Here is a 15,547-nt window from a genome sequence, read left to right on the forward strand (position 1 = left end):
GCATACCATCTTCTGTGTTGCTTTAGCTTTTTTTTTTTTGCAACAGCATTAGAATGCAATGAATTTTTATCTTCACTGTCTTTCTTCCATTAATTTAAGACACAGAGAAAATGAACATTGTTTTATCACCATGTTGAGGTCTTGTACTGCCACCTGTTGGAATCCTTCAGATTTACATAAAGTATACAGGCAACAGCATCTGCAAGCGTACTCATCGTGTGGCATTTATATCCTGGCCCTTATTCTTAAATACTTGCATATGCTGCTTCAGTGGGCAATTGCTTGGCATCAAATATACAGGATAACTGGAATTCAATGAAATCTGTAAGCCACAAGTAACCCATGGAATGTGAATGCAGAAATATACCAAAAACAAGTGTGCAGACCCTTTAGAACCAGAAAGTGCAATTAATATGAAATTGATCCTCGTTTAAAATAAAGTTTAGCATTTAGCCTTTCTTTACTATCAATGGCTAGAACAAGAACTGACAAACCAAGAAAAGGGGGAGTTTTGAGTTAAACGTTGTTCTTCTGTGTTAGTGAAAACAAAGTCATTGTTTATTTTATATCTCCAAGGAGGTTCTTTGCCATATCCGTTTCCTTTGTTGAGGTATCCTCTTCATTTAAAGTGCTCATTTTAGTGAGGTGGTGATACATTAAAAAAGAACAGAAATGTTATATTTATTGTGAAATTTGCCAGCAGTGAAAACCTGGGCATTTTAATATGAACCTCTGAACTTGTTTTGAAAGAACCACTTTTTAATAAAACAAGCTTTAACTTGACAACGCTTTAAAAAACAAATTTATCAGTCATTCCATCAGAGTAATTTTCTTTTTTTTTCTGTTTTTTTTTTATCTTCTCTTAACGAGTCCCTTATCTTACACTAATTTTGTTACCATCTGTATTCTTACTTTCTTTAAGATTACTGGTTGTGCTAATCCTGGAAAAACGGTTAGTATTGTTGTTCGTGGATCCAACAAACTTGTTATTGAAGAGGCTGAGCGCTCCATTCATGATGCTCTATGTGTGATCCGCTGCTTAGTAAAGAAAAGGTGAGGTTATTAAATTTCCTTTTTGATTAGTCTGGAAGCAAAAAGAGTATATTTTCCAATTATATCTTTTTTATTTTTCTTTTTGTAAGAGAATTACATTTTTGAAGTGAGTGTGTTTGTGGACAAGTCTTAACTACACATTGTAAAATAAAATCGAATAAGGATAAAATCAAAAAGAAGCTGATAAATGTAAACAACCTGCAAAATGTATCAAAAATAAAATGGTTATCTGTTAATACGATTTTTGACAATAACCTAAAGTGAAAATTAAGAAAAACATTTTAATTAAACAAAGATGGAGCACTTTTAAAATTACCAGAAAAAATGTTTTTCATTTTACAATGTGCAAGCACAATCAGTTTTTTATTTTGTCAAGGTGAAATGTTACAGTTCTCAGTTTCACTTGCTGTACAACATTGTCATGAACGAGGTTGCTATGTTGTGTCATGAAGCTTGCTTTTATCTGGACAAAATATTACAAATGCCACCAGATTTCTTCACACAGATTTTACTGTTACTGTTTTTGTTGCACTGTTACTATTGCCCTGTGTTCCACACATACTTCATTTAGTGCACTTCTTTAATAAAGGAGCTGGTGGACATTTGAAATTTGAGAATAGCAGCAGATATTGTATTTAAATATTTATTCGAGTATTTGTTTTGCTGTTTGTCTCTTGTTTGCACATTAGTAAATTGCCTTTTTGTCAAAACATTTTTACAGTAACATTTACAGTGCATTGCATGTTATAGTGAATGGTATTGAAATCATAGTTCATAATAGTCATGGATTTATTCCTGGCCCACCTTATTTGCAGGTTTGGCATCTGTGGTTTTTGCCCAAAATGAGTCAAAATATCAAAAAAAATCCAGTAGGGTGTACCCCCACCCCCAACACTAAGCCTACTTTAGGTTAAATTACAGTCCTTGAATAATACAAGGGATGGTTCATTGTACTAGAACTAAACTTAAGACAACATGAGACCATGCACAGTATAATTCTGTTACATATCAAAAATTTCAAACATGAGAAAATGTATACAGTGCATCCGGAAAGTACAGCCTTATTCCAAAATGGATTAAATTCATTTTTTTCCTCAGAATTCTACACACAACACCCCATAATGACAACGTGAAAAAAGTTTACTTGAGATTTTTGCAAATTTATTAAAAATAAAAAAACTGAGAAGGCACATGTACATAAGTATTCACAGCCTTTGCCATGAAGCTCCAAATTGAGCTCAGGTGCATCCTGTTTCCCCTGATCATCCTTGAGATGTTTCTGCAGCTTAATTGGAGTCCACCTGTCCACCTGAAAACTGAAAAATGGAAATTGCACTCTAACAAAATAAAAATACATGATGAAAAATACCTCCAATGTATTGCAAAGTTTGCCAAACTTCCCTCAGAGTTGTGTCACTGCAGCTGCTGACTTAATGAAATGTGGCAAAAACATTAAAAAAATGTGACCTTTTGGCATGAAGTGACCAGTCATTACATGTATGCATACAATTAAGAAGTGGACCGATGGCTTTTGAATAGATTCATGTAGGCAGCTAGCTAATGCTTTACCATGAAAAAGACAATGGGTGGATAGGCAGGTGCCATATCGAGTGTCAAAATAGATCTCTATCAGCTTACAGTTGCACACATAGATGCTGCAATTTTTATCCTATAATTCTTGCAGAAAACTACAAGCTACAATAAGTGAAATGGCAGGGTGATCTCCTCATAACAGGTCACTCCTTAGAGGAGTCAGGTTCTGACTATACTATGTTGAGCATGCTTTGGATTGTTGTCTTACCAAAATATGAAAATAATATTTTACTTTTAAGCTCAAATACCTTGATATAGTTAACAATTCATTTTCAACTCTATTCTGACCAAACCCACCTGCTAAAGAATGGCTGACCCATAACATGATGCTGCCAGTATCACCCTTGAGAGTAGGTATTGAGTTCTTCAGGTGATGAGCCAAGTTGGCATGACACCAAATACTTAATTAAGTCTAAAATGGGGGGCCTTGCCCTCCTTACACTTTAAAACACTTTCCAGTATGGCTTTTTGGAGTGTCTTCTTGGAAAATGTACACATTAAATTAAACTACTGTAGCTGTTCCTACCCATTTTCTTGGTTGTATACTGAAGAGATAAGCATGCTCTGCAAGGAACTGTAACTGAACTACATAATACTATATTGTAATAAATGTATAACTTTTTTTATTATTGCGTATGTATTTTGTTTACAGTGTATCCGGAAAGTATTCACAGCACATCACTTTTTCCACATTTTGTTATGTTACAGCCTTATTCCAAAATGGATTAAATTCATTTTTTTCCTCAGAATCCTACACACAACACCCCATAATGACAACGTGTAAAAAGTGTACTTGAGGTTTTTGCAAATTTATTAAAAATAAAAAAACTGAGAAAGCACATGTAAATAAGTATTCACAGCCTTTGCCATGAAGCTCCAAATTGAGCTCAGGTGCATCCTGTTTCCCCTGATCATCCTTGAGATGTTTCTGCAGCTTAATTGGAGTGCACCTGTGGTAAATTCAGTTGATTGGACATGATTTGGAAAGGCACACACCTGTCTATATAAGGTCCCACAGTTGACAGTTCAGCTCAGAGAACAACCCATGCATGAAGTCAAAGGAAATGTCTATAGACCTCCAAGACAGGATTATTTTGAGGCACAAATCTGGGGAAGATCACAGAAAAATGTCTGCTGCTTTGAAGGTCCCAGTGAGCATAGTGGCCTCCATCATCAGTAAGTGGAAGAAGTTCGAAACCACCAGGACTCTTCCTAGAGCTGGCCGGCCATCTAAACTAAGTGATCAGGGGAGAAGGGCCTTAGTCAGGGAGGTGACCAAGAACCCGATGGTCACTCTGTCAGAACTCCAGAGGTCCTCTGTGGAGAGAGGAGAACCTTCTAGAAGGACAAGCATCTCTGCGGCAATCTACCAATCAGGCCTGTATGGTAGAGTGGCCAGACGGAAGCCATTCCTTAGTAAAAGGCACATGGCAGCCCACCTGGAGTTTGCCAAAAGGCCACCTGAAGGACTCTGACCATGAGAAACAAAATTCTCTGGTCTGATGAGACAAAGATTGACCTCTTTGGTGCGAATGCCAGGCTTCACGTTTGGAGGAAACCAGGCACCGCTCATCACCAGGCCAATTCCATCCCTACAGTAAAGCATGGTAGTGGCAGCATCATGCTGTGGAGATGTTTTTTTAGCGGCAGGAACTGGGAGACTAGTCAGGATAAAGTGAAAGCTGACTGCAGCAATGTACAGAGACATCCTGGATGAAAACCTGCTCCAGAGCGCTCTTGACCTCAGACTTAGGTGACAGTTCATCTTTCAGCAGGACAACGACCCTATGCACACAGTCAAGATATCAAAGGAGTGGCTTCAGGACAAATCTGTGAATGTCCTTGAGTGGCCCAGACTTGAATCCGATTGAACATCTCTGGAGTGATCTTAAAATGGCTGTGCACCGACGCTTCCCATCCAACCTGATGGAGCTTGAGAGGTGCTGCAAGGAGAAATGGACGAAACTGGCCAAGGATAGTTGTGCCAAGCTTGTGGCATCATATTCAAAATGACTTGAGGCTGTAATTGCTGCCAAAGGTGCATCGACAAAGTATTGAGCAAAGGCTGTGAATACTTATGTATATGTGATTTCTCAGTTTTTTATTTTTAATAAATTTGCAAAAACCTCAAACTTTTTTCGCGTTGTCATTATGGGTGTTGTATGTAGAATTCTGAGGGAAAAAAATGAATTTAATCCATTTTGGAATAAGGCTGTGACATAACAAAATGTGGAAAAAGCGATGCGCTGTGAATACTTTCTGGATGCACTGTACTACAACTTATTTTTATTTTAAACTTCCATAAGCAGAGTATAATTCTTATTTTGACAGGGCTCTGATTGCTGGTGGTGGAGCTCCAGAAATTGAACTGGCTCTGCGTTTGGCAGAATATGCTCGAACACTAAGTGGCATGGAGGCATGCTGTGTTAGAGCTTATGGTGATGCCCTTGAAGTCATTCCATCCACTCTTGCAGAAAATGCTGGCCTGAATCCAATATCTACTGTCACTGAACTGAGAAACAGACATTCACAGGGTGAAAAAACTGCTGGTATTAATGTTCGGAAGGTAGGTTATCAAGGGAGATAAATGGATTACTCTCCTAATAGGGTGACAATCTAATTTTTTTTTTAATAAATTGACCTTGGTATGATTGTGTTTTTTGTTTAGCACTGTCAATGTTTAAATTCTTAATTTTTCAGTGTTGGTTCTTGTGGTTTTATTATTTCAAGTAAACCATAAGAACCATTAGCTCAATAAGTAATCAGTTGGTAAAATAATTAGAATCAAATGTTAACTAATCAGTCTCCAGCACAAAAGGTTGAAGGTTGGTGGATAGAAAAGGTAAAAATGACAATAGTCATGAATATAAAAAATAATCATTTGTTTTGGTCTTTCATATACACTTTTAGTGCTGTACACAATACCTAGTTCTTGATATTATTTCAGTGCAAGTTCTCATTTATTCCAAAAAAATTGTAGACTGATTTTAGGATATGTATTTTAGGATAGGTTGGTATAGGAAAAGTAGACCTCCCAGATTCTATGTAGATGTGGATTTTTTTTTATCAGAATTACCCAACAGAACCACAAGCTAACTTGTAACTTAAGGATTATGAATTTTCCTTACTGTAGGTGATATTCCTTTTTATGCCCATATCCCAACAAAGTGAATCTGGGGAAATTAAAACTATTTTATAAGGAATAATCATGAAATTTCTGTTTTGATATTTTATCCATCTAGCAGGATTATTTTTTCCTGCAGGTTTTGCCATTTATCATAGTAGCTGCTGGTGCGTAAGGCAGGATCAAGTATGGGTGGAACTCATGCCAAAAGAAATCTCTCAGTCCAAACGTTTGTTTTAAAAGATTTAGTGAAAATTTAGAACAAATAGTCCACACAAGAATAAAGAAAGAAGGTTGTTTATACACGTAGAATAAAAGGCGAAAAATGCTTCTTTTCTAAACTTCGCTTTTCTTGTCAAACTTCAGTTGTTTCTATACTTAAAGATGCTTTACATCACCTTAAGTACACTCTAAATGTACGTCACTGCATGTTCAGTAGGGCATGTTAACTTTCATGCTATAAGACATGTTAAGGCACGGTTTAAAACAGTGTGCCCTCAGTCACTAACTGAACTAATCTATAGTCGGAGAGGCTAGAAAAAGTTAGAATATACCAATTCTTTTCAATTTATGGGGGGTATAAGAACCTCCCATAGACTATGCACTAATATATAGGCAAACATTCAATAAATAATAACTTAAAATAACTGGCAAATGGCTTTTACAATCCTTGATGATTCTTACCCTTTGATTCTTTATCTGTGGCTTAAACATCTTGCTCAATCTATAGGCGCTCCAGGATTCATTATTTATAAACCTGCTAAAAGAAGTGCTTAAAGCTGTTGGTTTAAAAAGTAAGATTTCAAAAAAGAAGCACTCAGAATCTGGATTAAATTATCCGCAGTGCTGGAATACCATTTTATGTTGTATTTTGCTTTAAAACTCCATATTTCTTGTGCTGCACTTTCTATTTTTTTTTTTTTTTTTTTTAAATAGGGAACCATTGACTGCAGTCTAACAAATGTAGACTTCTAATCACCATTGTGAAACGATAAGTAGTCTATTGTTTGCGTTAAAGGATTACTCCACCCAATATTTTTTTTTTTATGTTTGTTATTACCCTGTGCACTTTATAGTGGTGGCAGAGAAAAAGTTATGTTGGAGAAAGTACAACATAAGAAAGATTCTCAAATGGGGTATGGTTGGAGGGGAGAGAATCTCTCATTTACTCATGTTGCTAGCCCAAAACATTCAAAAAGGAGATATATTTTTTTATTTTTTTATTTATTTTTTTTTTTTTTTTTTTTTTTGGTAAAATGTTGTTAAATAATTTTTAAGTTATCAGGGGTTATGTAAACCATAAACTCTAATGCACAGAAGGACTTTTTCATTTATTTGTTGGTTAAGAGTCCTATCTTCAGTTTAAAAAAAAGTCCCTTCCATGAGTCCCATTGTTGACAATCTCTTATGTAATATTTCTCAATACAGGGGATAGGTAACTTATATAAAATCATTTTTGAGTAGAGTATTCCTTTAAATTGGTAGTTAACAGCATTTTACTTACAGAAGATTGGTACAGATCATTTGTATTTATTAAAAAGGACAAATTTATTATTATACCTCTAACAAAATTACTAAAAATGGTTATTTAAAATTTCAGCTCCACCCCTAAAATAGTAACTATTGATATACAATGTACAGAATTATTTGAAAAGATTCTTCATCTTAAGTTAGGTGGTATCTCACCATTCTGGTTTCCGAGAGCAGTATGCTTCCATAAGTTGCCAATGCACAACTTTGGATGATGGAGATGTGGGATATGGGGAGTTTTAGACTCGTGTTTCATGAAGTTGTGTAGTAAAGTTGGGAAACCTATTAGTATTGTGCTCTCTTGTTTAATAAAAAAGACAGTAACTATTTGTCACGCCACAGTATATTGTCTTTAATCTACATGTGTTTTTCCAGGTGAGGCTTGTGGTGGCAACATACCAAACTGGCTTCTCTACCCTATTATCTGTGCTAGAGTCCAAACACTTCTGGGGAGCACATAGGTGCTACTGAGCTAGCTTTTAACATGTTTTGGGTCAGGCGCTTTATCTACTTGCACTGGAAAATGGTAACCGAAAATTAAAGTTCGAATGAAATAATAGAACATAATATAAGGAAAACTTTGATCTCCATACATAACATAAACAAGTACATGTTCATTTTTAGATTGACATTAACACAAAGTAGGCTGTGTGAAATAATTGTAATAATTTTTTGAAAGAAGAAACCAAGAGACCCATGGCCCCAGGTGAAATTTTATTTCTAATTGCTCCCTCAGGTTACTTTATTGGACAATATTTGAAAATACTGAACTAAGACACTGTTTAAAACTTTTTATGTTACAGGGAGGCATTTCAAACATCTTAGAGGAGCTGGTTGTGCAGCCTCTGCTGGTTTCCATCAGTGCACTGACTTTGGCCACTGAGACTGTACGTAGCATTCTCAAAATAGACGATGTGGTGAGTATTATTTACTAGCAAGTGTTTAGCATTTTACAGTGGAAACCTAGTTCATGCTTTCTGTATAATTATTTTTATGTAATGTTCTCTTTATATTGATCAGTTATGGTAAGATTACAAAGGTTCTATATAAAAATGTATTCCTATCCTTCGTAGCCTAACCTTATCTTAAAGTAAACTTCCTTTAACTGTATCCACATTGTGAGTTGCTAATAATCACTGCTTTTTAGAAGCACACACAAAACTGGAATAAGTTGAGTAACCTGGTTTCTTAAAAATCTGTGTTTACATAGGCAGGTGCACTATTGGAGTTTTCCCTTTCCCAGGTGCTCAAATGTCATTAAACAGTATAAAAAAGGTTTATATGTCATTATTGGCTGCCATGAACCTAAAAACAAGCATGAAGCATGTGAAAATGTTGTTGTGTTTTAGAAATATGTTTAGTTCATCATGTGTGGTGAAGTAACATTAAATCTGTGCCAACAGTGATTCGTGTTATGAGCTCTGGCCACTGCATCGCCTGATCTCACTGTTTGAACTTATTTATAGTAAATAGCTGGATTAAATCTAAATAGACACTTATTAAGTTTGTTACTGGATTGCATGCAGCATACTGTTTTTTCCTTGGCTGTATGACTGAAGAATGTCAAGGAACAACCTTGCCTTACACCCAGTGCTGCTTTGATGATATTAATCCAGATATTTTGTCTTCAATAAAAAAAAAAAACATTTTGGTAGGTTACTCAGTCTGACTACATAATACTTGATACTAGGTGTGTCACTGGCTTCAGTGTTTTTGTTAGGGGATTAGCTCCCACTTTCTGATACAGGGGGTCCTCAGGTTATGACACAGTTCCGTTCCTACGACAATGATGTAACCCGAATTTTGGTGTAAGTCGAAACACACCCTAGCCTAAGTCACTTACCTATCCTAACACATTTGCAAAATCATAATCTAGAACATAAAAACACAACTAAGACCCAGAAAAAGGAAAAGGACATAAATATACTGTACTGTAGTAACAGAAAAAATGACAGAAAAATGAATGTAAAACAAAATTCCTTACCTTTATTCCTTCTGATCTCTTTCCAATGTCTAATTTCACTTCCATTTTGTTGCCTTTCCTCTTCTATGAAGCAAACCATCTGAAGACTCTGACTTTCATTTAGGAGCCATGATAAGGGCCAAAAAGTCGTCAAACAAAGCAGCACAAACGGAACACTTCCTCCACGCACAACCAAACTACAGGGTGGGCCATTTATATGGATACACCTTAATAAAATGGGAATGGTTGGTGATATTAACTTACTGTTTGTGGCACATTAGTATGTGTGTGGAGGGGAAACTTTTCAAGATGGGTGGTGACCATGGTGGCCATTTTGAAGTCGGCCATTTTGGATCCAACTTTTGTTTTTTCAATAGGAAGAGGGTCATGTGACACATCAAACTTATTGGGAATTTCACAAGAAAAACAATGGTGTGCTTGGTTTTAACGTAACTTTATTCTTTCATGAGTTATTTACAAGTTTCTCATTGTTTACATTCATTGACATGTCGCAGAGGTTAACACGTGAGGATAGAAATTGTGTTGATGTCTGGTGAACGCAGTAACCGGGTCATTGCAGCAGATTTCAATGCAAGACACCCTACGAGACCACCCATCTCCCATGCTACAGTTAGCAAACTGCTTGCTAAGTTTCGTGAAACTGGTTCAGTGTTGGATTTGCCATGAAAACTGTCACTAATGAAGAAACATCAGTGGCTGTCCTAGCTTCATTCAGCAAGAGCCCACAGCGTAGCACTCGCCGCATGTCACTGGAGAGTGGCATTAGTCGAACATCCCTTCGGCGGATATTAGCTACTCACAAATGGCACCCTTACAAACTCCAGCTACTGCAGCATCTCAACGAGGATGACCCAGATCGGCGCACTGAATTTGCAGAATGGGCAAAACAAGAATTGGAACAGGACCCTCAGTTTACGCAGAAGATTTTGTTCAGTGATGAGGCAAACTTTTATGTGAATGGTGAAGTTAACAAACAAAACCACCGCTATTGGTCTGACACTAACCCACATTGGATAGATCCCTCCAAGACTGTTGGAACAAAAAAATTGATGGTATGGTGTGGTATATGGGGTACAAAGATAGTGGGGCCATTCTTCATCAATGGAAACCTCAAGGCCACTGGATATGCGAAATTGCTACATGATGATGTGTTTCCCTCTTTATGCACTGAAGCTGGCACGTTCCCTGAGTTTTTCCAGCAAGATGGTGCACCACCACATTATGGGTGTCAGGTCCGAGCATTCCTAGATGAACAGTTTCCTGGAAAGTGGATTGGTCGTGGGCCAGTTGAATGGCCCCAAGGTCTCCCGATCTGACCCCCTTAGACTTTTATCTTTGGGGTCATCTGAAGGCAATTGTCTATGCTGTGAAGATACTAGATGTGCAGCACCTGAAACTACGGATACTGGAAGCCTGTGCTAGCATTTCTCCTCGGTGATGCTATCAGTGTGTGAAGAGTGGGAGAAGAGGGTTGCATTGACAATCCAACACAATGGGCAGCACATTGAACACATTTTATAAGTGGTCAGAAACTTGTAAATAACTCATGAAAGAATAAAGTTACGTTAAAACCATTGTTGTTCTTGTGAAATTCCCAGTAAGTTTGATGAGTCACATGACCCTCTTCCTATTGGAAAAAACAAAAGTTGGATCCAAAATGGCCGACTTCAACATGGCCACCATGGTCACCACCCATCTTGAAAAGTTTCCCCCTCACATATACTAATGTGCCACAAACAGGAAGTTAATATCACTAACCATTCCCATTTTATTAAGGTGTATCCATATAAATGGCCCACCCTGTAATTTGCCAACTCCTTCTTCATACACTGCGTTACTGTGTATTCTTCTACCGCACGCAACCAAACTAGTAGTCGATAAGTACGATGCTACCGCTGTAAGCCGAAACACTTGCGTCTCAATTTTAAGTTTTTATGGGAGTGAGCGTTGTAAACTCGAAATGTTGTATGTCGAGACGTTGTAACCCGAAGACCCCCTGTAATGCCATTACTTCCACATACAGTATGTGTTGATGGAATAGTTGTAGGGAGGTGGTGCAGTCCCCCATGGAGATTTCACTCATTTGTCAATGCAAGTCAGAATGCACAATGAGAGGAAGCAGGGCTGGGCTCTTGGGGATGTGGAACTGGAAGCCTAAGTCTATAGGCCAGGTTGGAGGGGATTGGGTGGGGCCAGCTCTAGAAGATGAGAGTCTGGACACTTGAGATCTGTTACTGACCCAAATCTGCTCCTGGGATTGTACACTGTACATTCGGCTTGTCAACACTGATTTAGCAAATTTCTGAAATGCTGAGACAGTGTATGTCAAACAGAAGAAGAGAGAATGCGATTGCCTGAGCATTTGCCTTAGGAAATTGATCTTGTGAATACTTCTACCTGTGGCTGCTGAAAGAATGGTCTCCAAGCATGTATGAAGCTAAGCAGGTGAACAGAGTGCAGCACGCATATGCAGACTACAGAATACTTAACTTTAACCTGATTTAATGGTTTATGTGGCCAAATGACCAGTTTCTCATGGACAAATGTACGCTTGTTAACCAGGTTTGTCACAGACCAACAGCCCAGTTGGTCTAACTGGTTTACATGACATTTTAACAATCAGATTTCGGTGAAAGTGTTACTAATGTGCATGTAAAGGCACTAAATGTTGTTTTGTATGTATGTAAATTTTTTTTCTCCATCTTTCCACAGGTTAACGCACGGTAAAAAAGTTGCCATTTTCAATAAACAGAGAAACATCGAAGAACTTGGTGTTTTGTACAGCAGGCCAAGCTTAAGATCGGAGTGAAATATTATGGACTAAAACCAAATACCTCCTATACTGTCTCTAGGCTGTGTATCTGTGTTAATTGCTTAATTTAATAAACATTTTGAAAGTAAATACCATCTGGGTTTGAATATCTTCCTTTTTGGTTTTGAGAAAATTTTTATAGATTTTTCCTTTTTTATTTAAATGTATAGTTACCGTAAGTAACACCACTTGTAGCACTAATCACAGTGGCCTTGTTCTACCCTCATTGATCAGGAATACCAGGCTTTAGTAAATGGATGTGTATATGGTATGCAATTTGTTTGTTGTTTTTTTATTAGTATTCTGCAAAACTTTTATCTTTTTAATAATGAGTAAAATATTACTTTGAAGTTTATTTTACAATAGAAAGCAACATAAATCAGTTTAATTTCAGTTGAGTTGCTAGAAATAGGCAAATGTGTATATTCAGTCTGGGTTCTGTTTCGGCTTAAATACACTGGTGATTATTTAGTTATTCAGCTTGCAACTGAAAAGGATAGATAGATACTTTATTAATCCAAAGGGGAAATTCACATACTCCAGCAGCAGCATGCTGAAAAATTAAATTAAAGAATTAAAGAGTAATAACAATGCAGGTAAAACAGACAATAGCTTTGTATAATGTTAATGTTTACCCCCCTAGGGTGGAATTGAAGAGTCGCATAGTGTGGGGGAGGAACGATCTCCTCAGTCTGTCAGTGGAGCAGGATGGTGACAGTCACCGCAGTCTGTCGCTGTAGCTGCTCCTCTGTCTGGAGAGGATACTGAAAAGTATCTGTCTATTCCACCGGTGTAAGGACAAGTTGAATATAATGTTACCTCTTTACCTGTATGTCAAGCTGAATTTTCTCATTCTGTTTACCTGAACTCTGAAATCATTATTTGTGTGTGTGCGCCTTCAAAGTGATCCATTTCTTTCTTCAATAATCGGGAAGTAATGATAAAGATATAAAGCCCAATAGGCTTCATTAATAAGAGACAGTGACTGAAAGTTGGTGTGTGTTTGTGACATCTGGCACTAATTTGTAGTTTTTTTCTTTTCAAATCAGTGTTGTATCTTTTATTGTGTAAGCAATCATTAGTCCAGATTGTAACTTGTTGCCTTTGATTGTGATTATTTTACAATGAACATTAATTTGTATAGTAATTCTGGAGAGCTGTCTATTGAAGGCCAGAACTACATTGCATTTTGAAGCTGTATAATGGGATGTAAAAATGAGGATGATTAGCCCTGGATTTGTCTTTGGTTTATGAAGTAGGACATATTTGACTGTATACTTCAACTATGTATATAATAATTGATTTCTTTCCACCCAGCAGTAACATTCAGAGGAGTGTATTCAGTGTCAGTGCTTGCTGTGTGTCATCTATTGGAATGTATTGCATTGCATTTTTCATTCAAATTGATGGTGCATTACAAACATTATGCCTGCTGTTGATAATCCTATACCAAATGTTATATAACAGGCAACAGGAAAACTAGTAGTTAGTGAGCTACACTCTGTTGAAATACATCTTGTAGTGCATTACGTTTTTCATTCCAATGGACGATTCATCGCAAACTCCGCTTGATTCAGTTTGTGTGTAGCACTCATTGCGTTGAGGTAAAATACCAGTATACATTTTTACAAAGTACCAAGTACTGAATTAGAATTAATACAGACACGGATTATGTACACGTATAGGGAATTTGAAAAAGATTACATAAATGGACCTCCGCACTATCATTGTTCATGGATTAATTCTATGGCCAGTTGACCACAGAGGGCACACTTCTTATGCTTTGGGGATGTGTGGCAGCTAGTGGCTCAGAAAACATTGTGTGAGTACGAGAAAGATTAGATTCCACTAAATATGAACAGTTGAAGGACATCACATATCCTGGAGGGCGGAGCTTAAAAAGTAACAACATAACCGTCTAAAACACACTTTGAAATGTAATATGAAGTACTTCAAGAAACACAAGGTGATACAAATCCCTATACTTGAACATCATTGAAAATCCGTGGTCTGATTTTAAACGTGCTGTGCACACAAGGTAGCTCAGTTGTGCAGATGGAAGCAATTTAAAGTCGTCTTCCGAACTCCAGACGCATATCAAAATGTGAAACAAACGGCGATGTTGGATTTTACTTGATAAGAGATTTTCTGATTAGCACTCAAATTCATTTGGAGATTTCCTATAAATGTTGATTCGGCTTTCCCCTGAAGGGAGCAGTTACGGAGCGAGATCACTGTCAAATATGACGTAATTTACAACAAATTTACATTTCACACATGAATTATGCTTGCACTTGTCAAAATTATGCTTGCTTTTGAAAATTACAGGCAACTCTCAAGTGTGAACAAACTGTCACGTGAGTAGCTCCTCTGTCTAGGTCACAGGATGGGGCGGAGACTGAGCTCAGGGGGGCAGGGCAAAGTTTAGAGGGGCGTGCACATACACGGACAGGGTTAGGCTTTTAGACCCGCCCATGTGCCGTTATCAGCTTTTGCATAGTTAGATGTGCGGAGCAAGGAGTTTGTCACCCCGTCTCCTCCTGTTTGCAGGTGTGGACAGATTAACTTGATCTGCTAAAGAAAGCACTTTTTTATTTTACTTCTGAAATGTTTGGTTTAAAAAATGATGCTCCAAAATATAACTTACCTTTTATCACAGTTTTAATAGGAAAAATAATTACTGTGAAAACCACAGATAAGATGAAGTGGGGGTGATTTAAATTAGTTGGAGGTTGCAGGTAAAGCAAGAGTGGATGAAGGTAAATGATTTCACTAAACAATGATACTTTATTTGATAACAAGAGGAAGCTAATGGTGGTTTATAGCAGAATAAAGAAATAAGTACTAGCTTTACAATCAATGCATATGAGATAGACTTGAACATAAATAATTTGGTAAAATACACAGACCCCCCCCATAGATAATGTGAAAGGACAAATTTCCCTTCAAGGATCAATTATGGATCCCGGTTGGCAACCCCCCAGGCAGACACGCGGTCCAGTCCCACCCTCCAGAAATGACCCTCTATCTGCCACAGCCAGGTGTTACGTGGGTGACCCCTTGGCCTGGTCCAGCCACTCACGTCCCCAACAATGAGGATCTCACGAGCTGGATCACTCTCGGGTTTTGGTAATATGCCACATGGCTGGAGTGCCGTAACCGATGCTCCCTCACAATGCAGGTAATGTGCCTCTTTCGACACAAAGTCAAACCAACAGTACCCAAGGATTTTCAGGAGAGACACAGTACCAAAGGAATTCAGTTTTCACCTCGGGTCACTGGATAGCCTCCATGTCTCGCAACCATATAACAAGACAGGAAGCACCAGGACTCTAAAGACTTGGACCTTCATCCTTTTGCTTAGATATCAGGAGTGCCACACACTCCTTTCCAGTGGCTAATGACCCAAACATGCTCTCCCAATCCGTCTACTGACTTAATAGGAAGAGTC

The 15,547-nt window shown here is 37.6% G+C and overlaps 1 protein-coding gene across 1 annotated transcript in view; it reads left to right on the forward strand.

The window, feature by feature from the left end:
- Window positions 1-12,189, forward strand: part of cct4 (chaperonin containing TCP1, subunit 4 (delta)) — a 39,378-nt gene extending 27,189 nt beyond the window's left edge. Inside the window, exons 11-14 of the mRNA XM_039737899.1 lie at window positions 923-1,053; window positions 4,978-5,212; window positions 8,104-8,217; window positions 11,997-12,189. Coding sequence (XP_039593833.1) covers window positions 923-1,053; window positions 4,978-5,212; window positions 8,104-8,217; window positions 11,997-12,011 — 495 coding nt within the window. The 3' untranslated portion in view covers window positions 12,012-12,189. The remainder of the gene's footprint in view (window positions 1-922; window positions 1,054-4,977; window positions 5,213-8,103; window positions 8,218-11,996) is intronic.
- Window positions 12,190-15,547: the final 3,358 nt, after the last annotated feature.

Source organism: Polypterus senegalus, chromosome 16 (assembly GCF_016835505.1).
Source record: "Polypterus senegalus isolate Bchr_013 chromosome 16, ASM1683550v1, whole genome shotgun sequence".
Classification (NCBI taxonomy): domain Eukaryota; kingdom Metazoa; phylum Chordata; class Cladistia; order Polypteriformes; family Polypteridae; genus Polypterus; species Polypterus senegalus.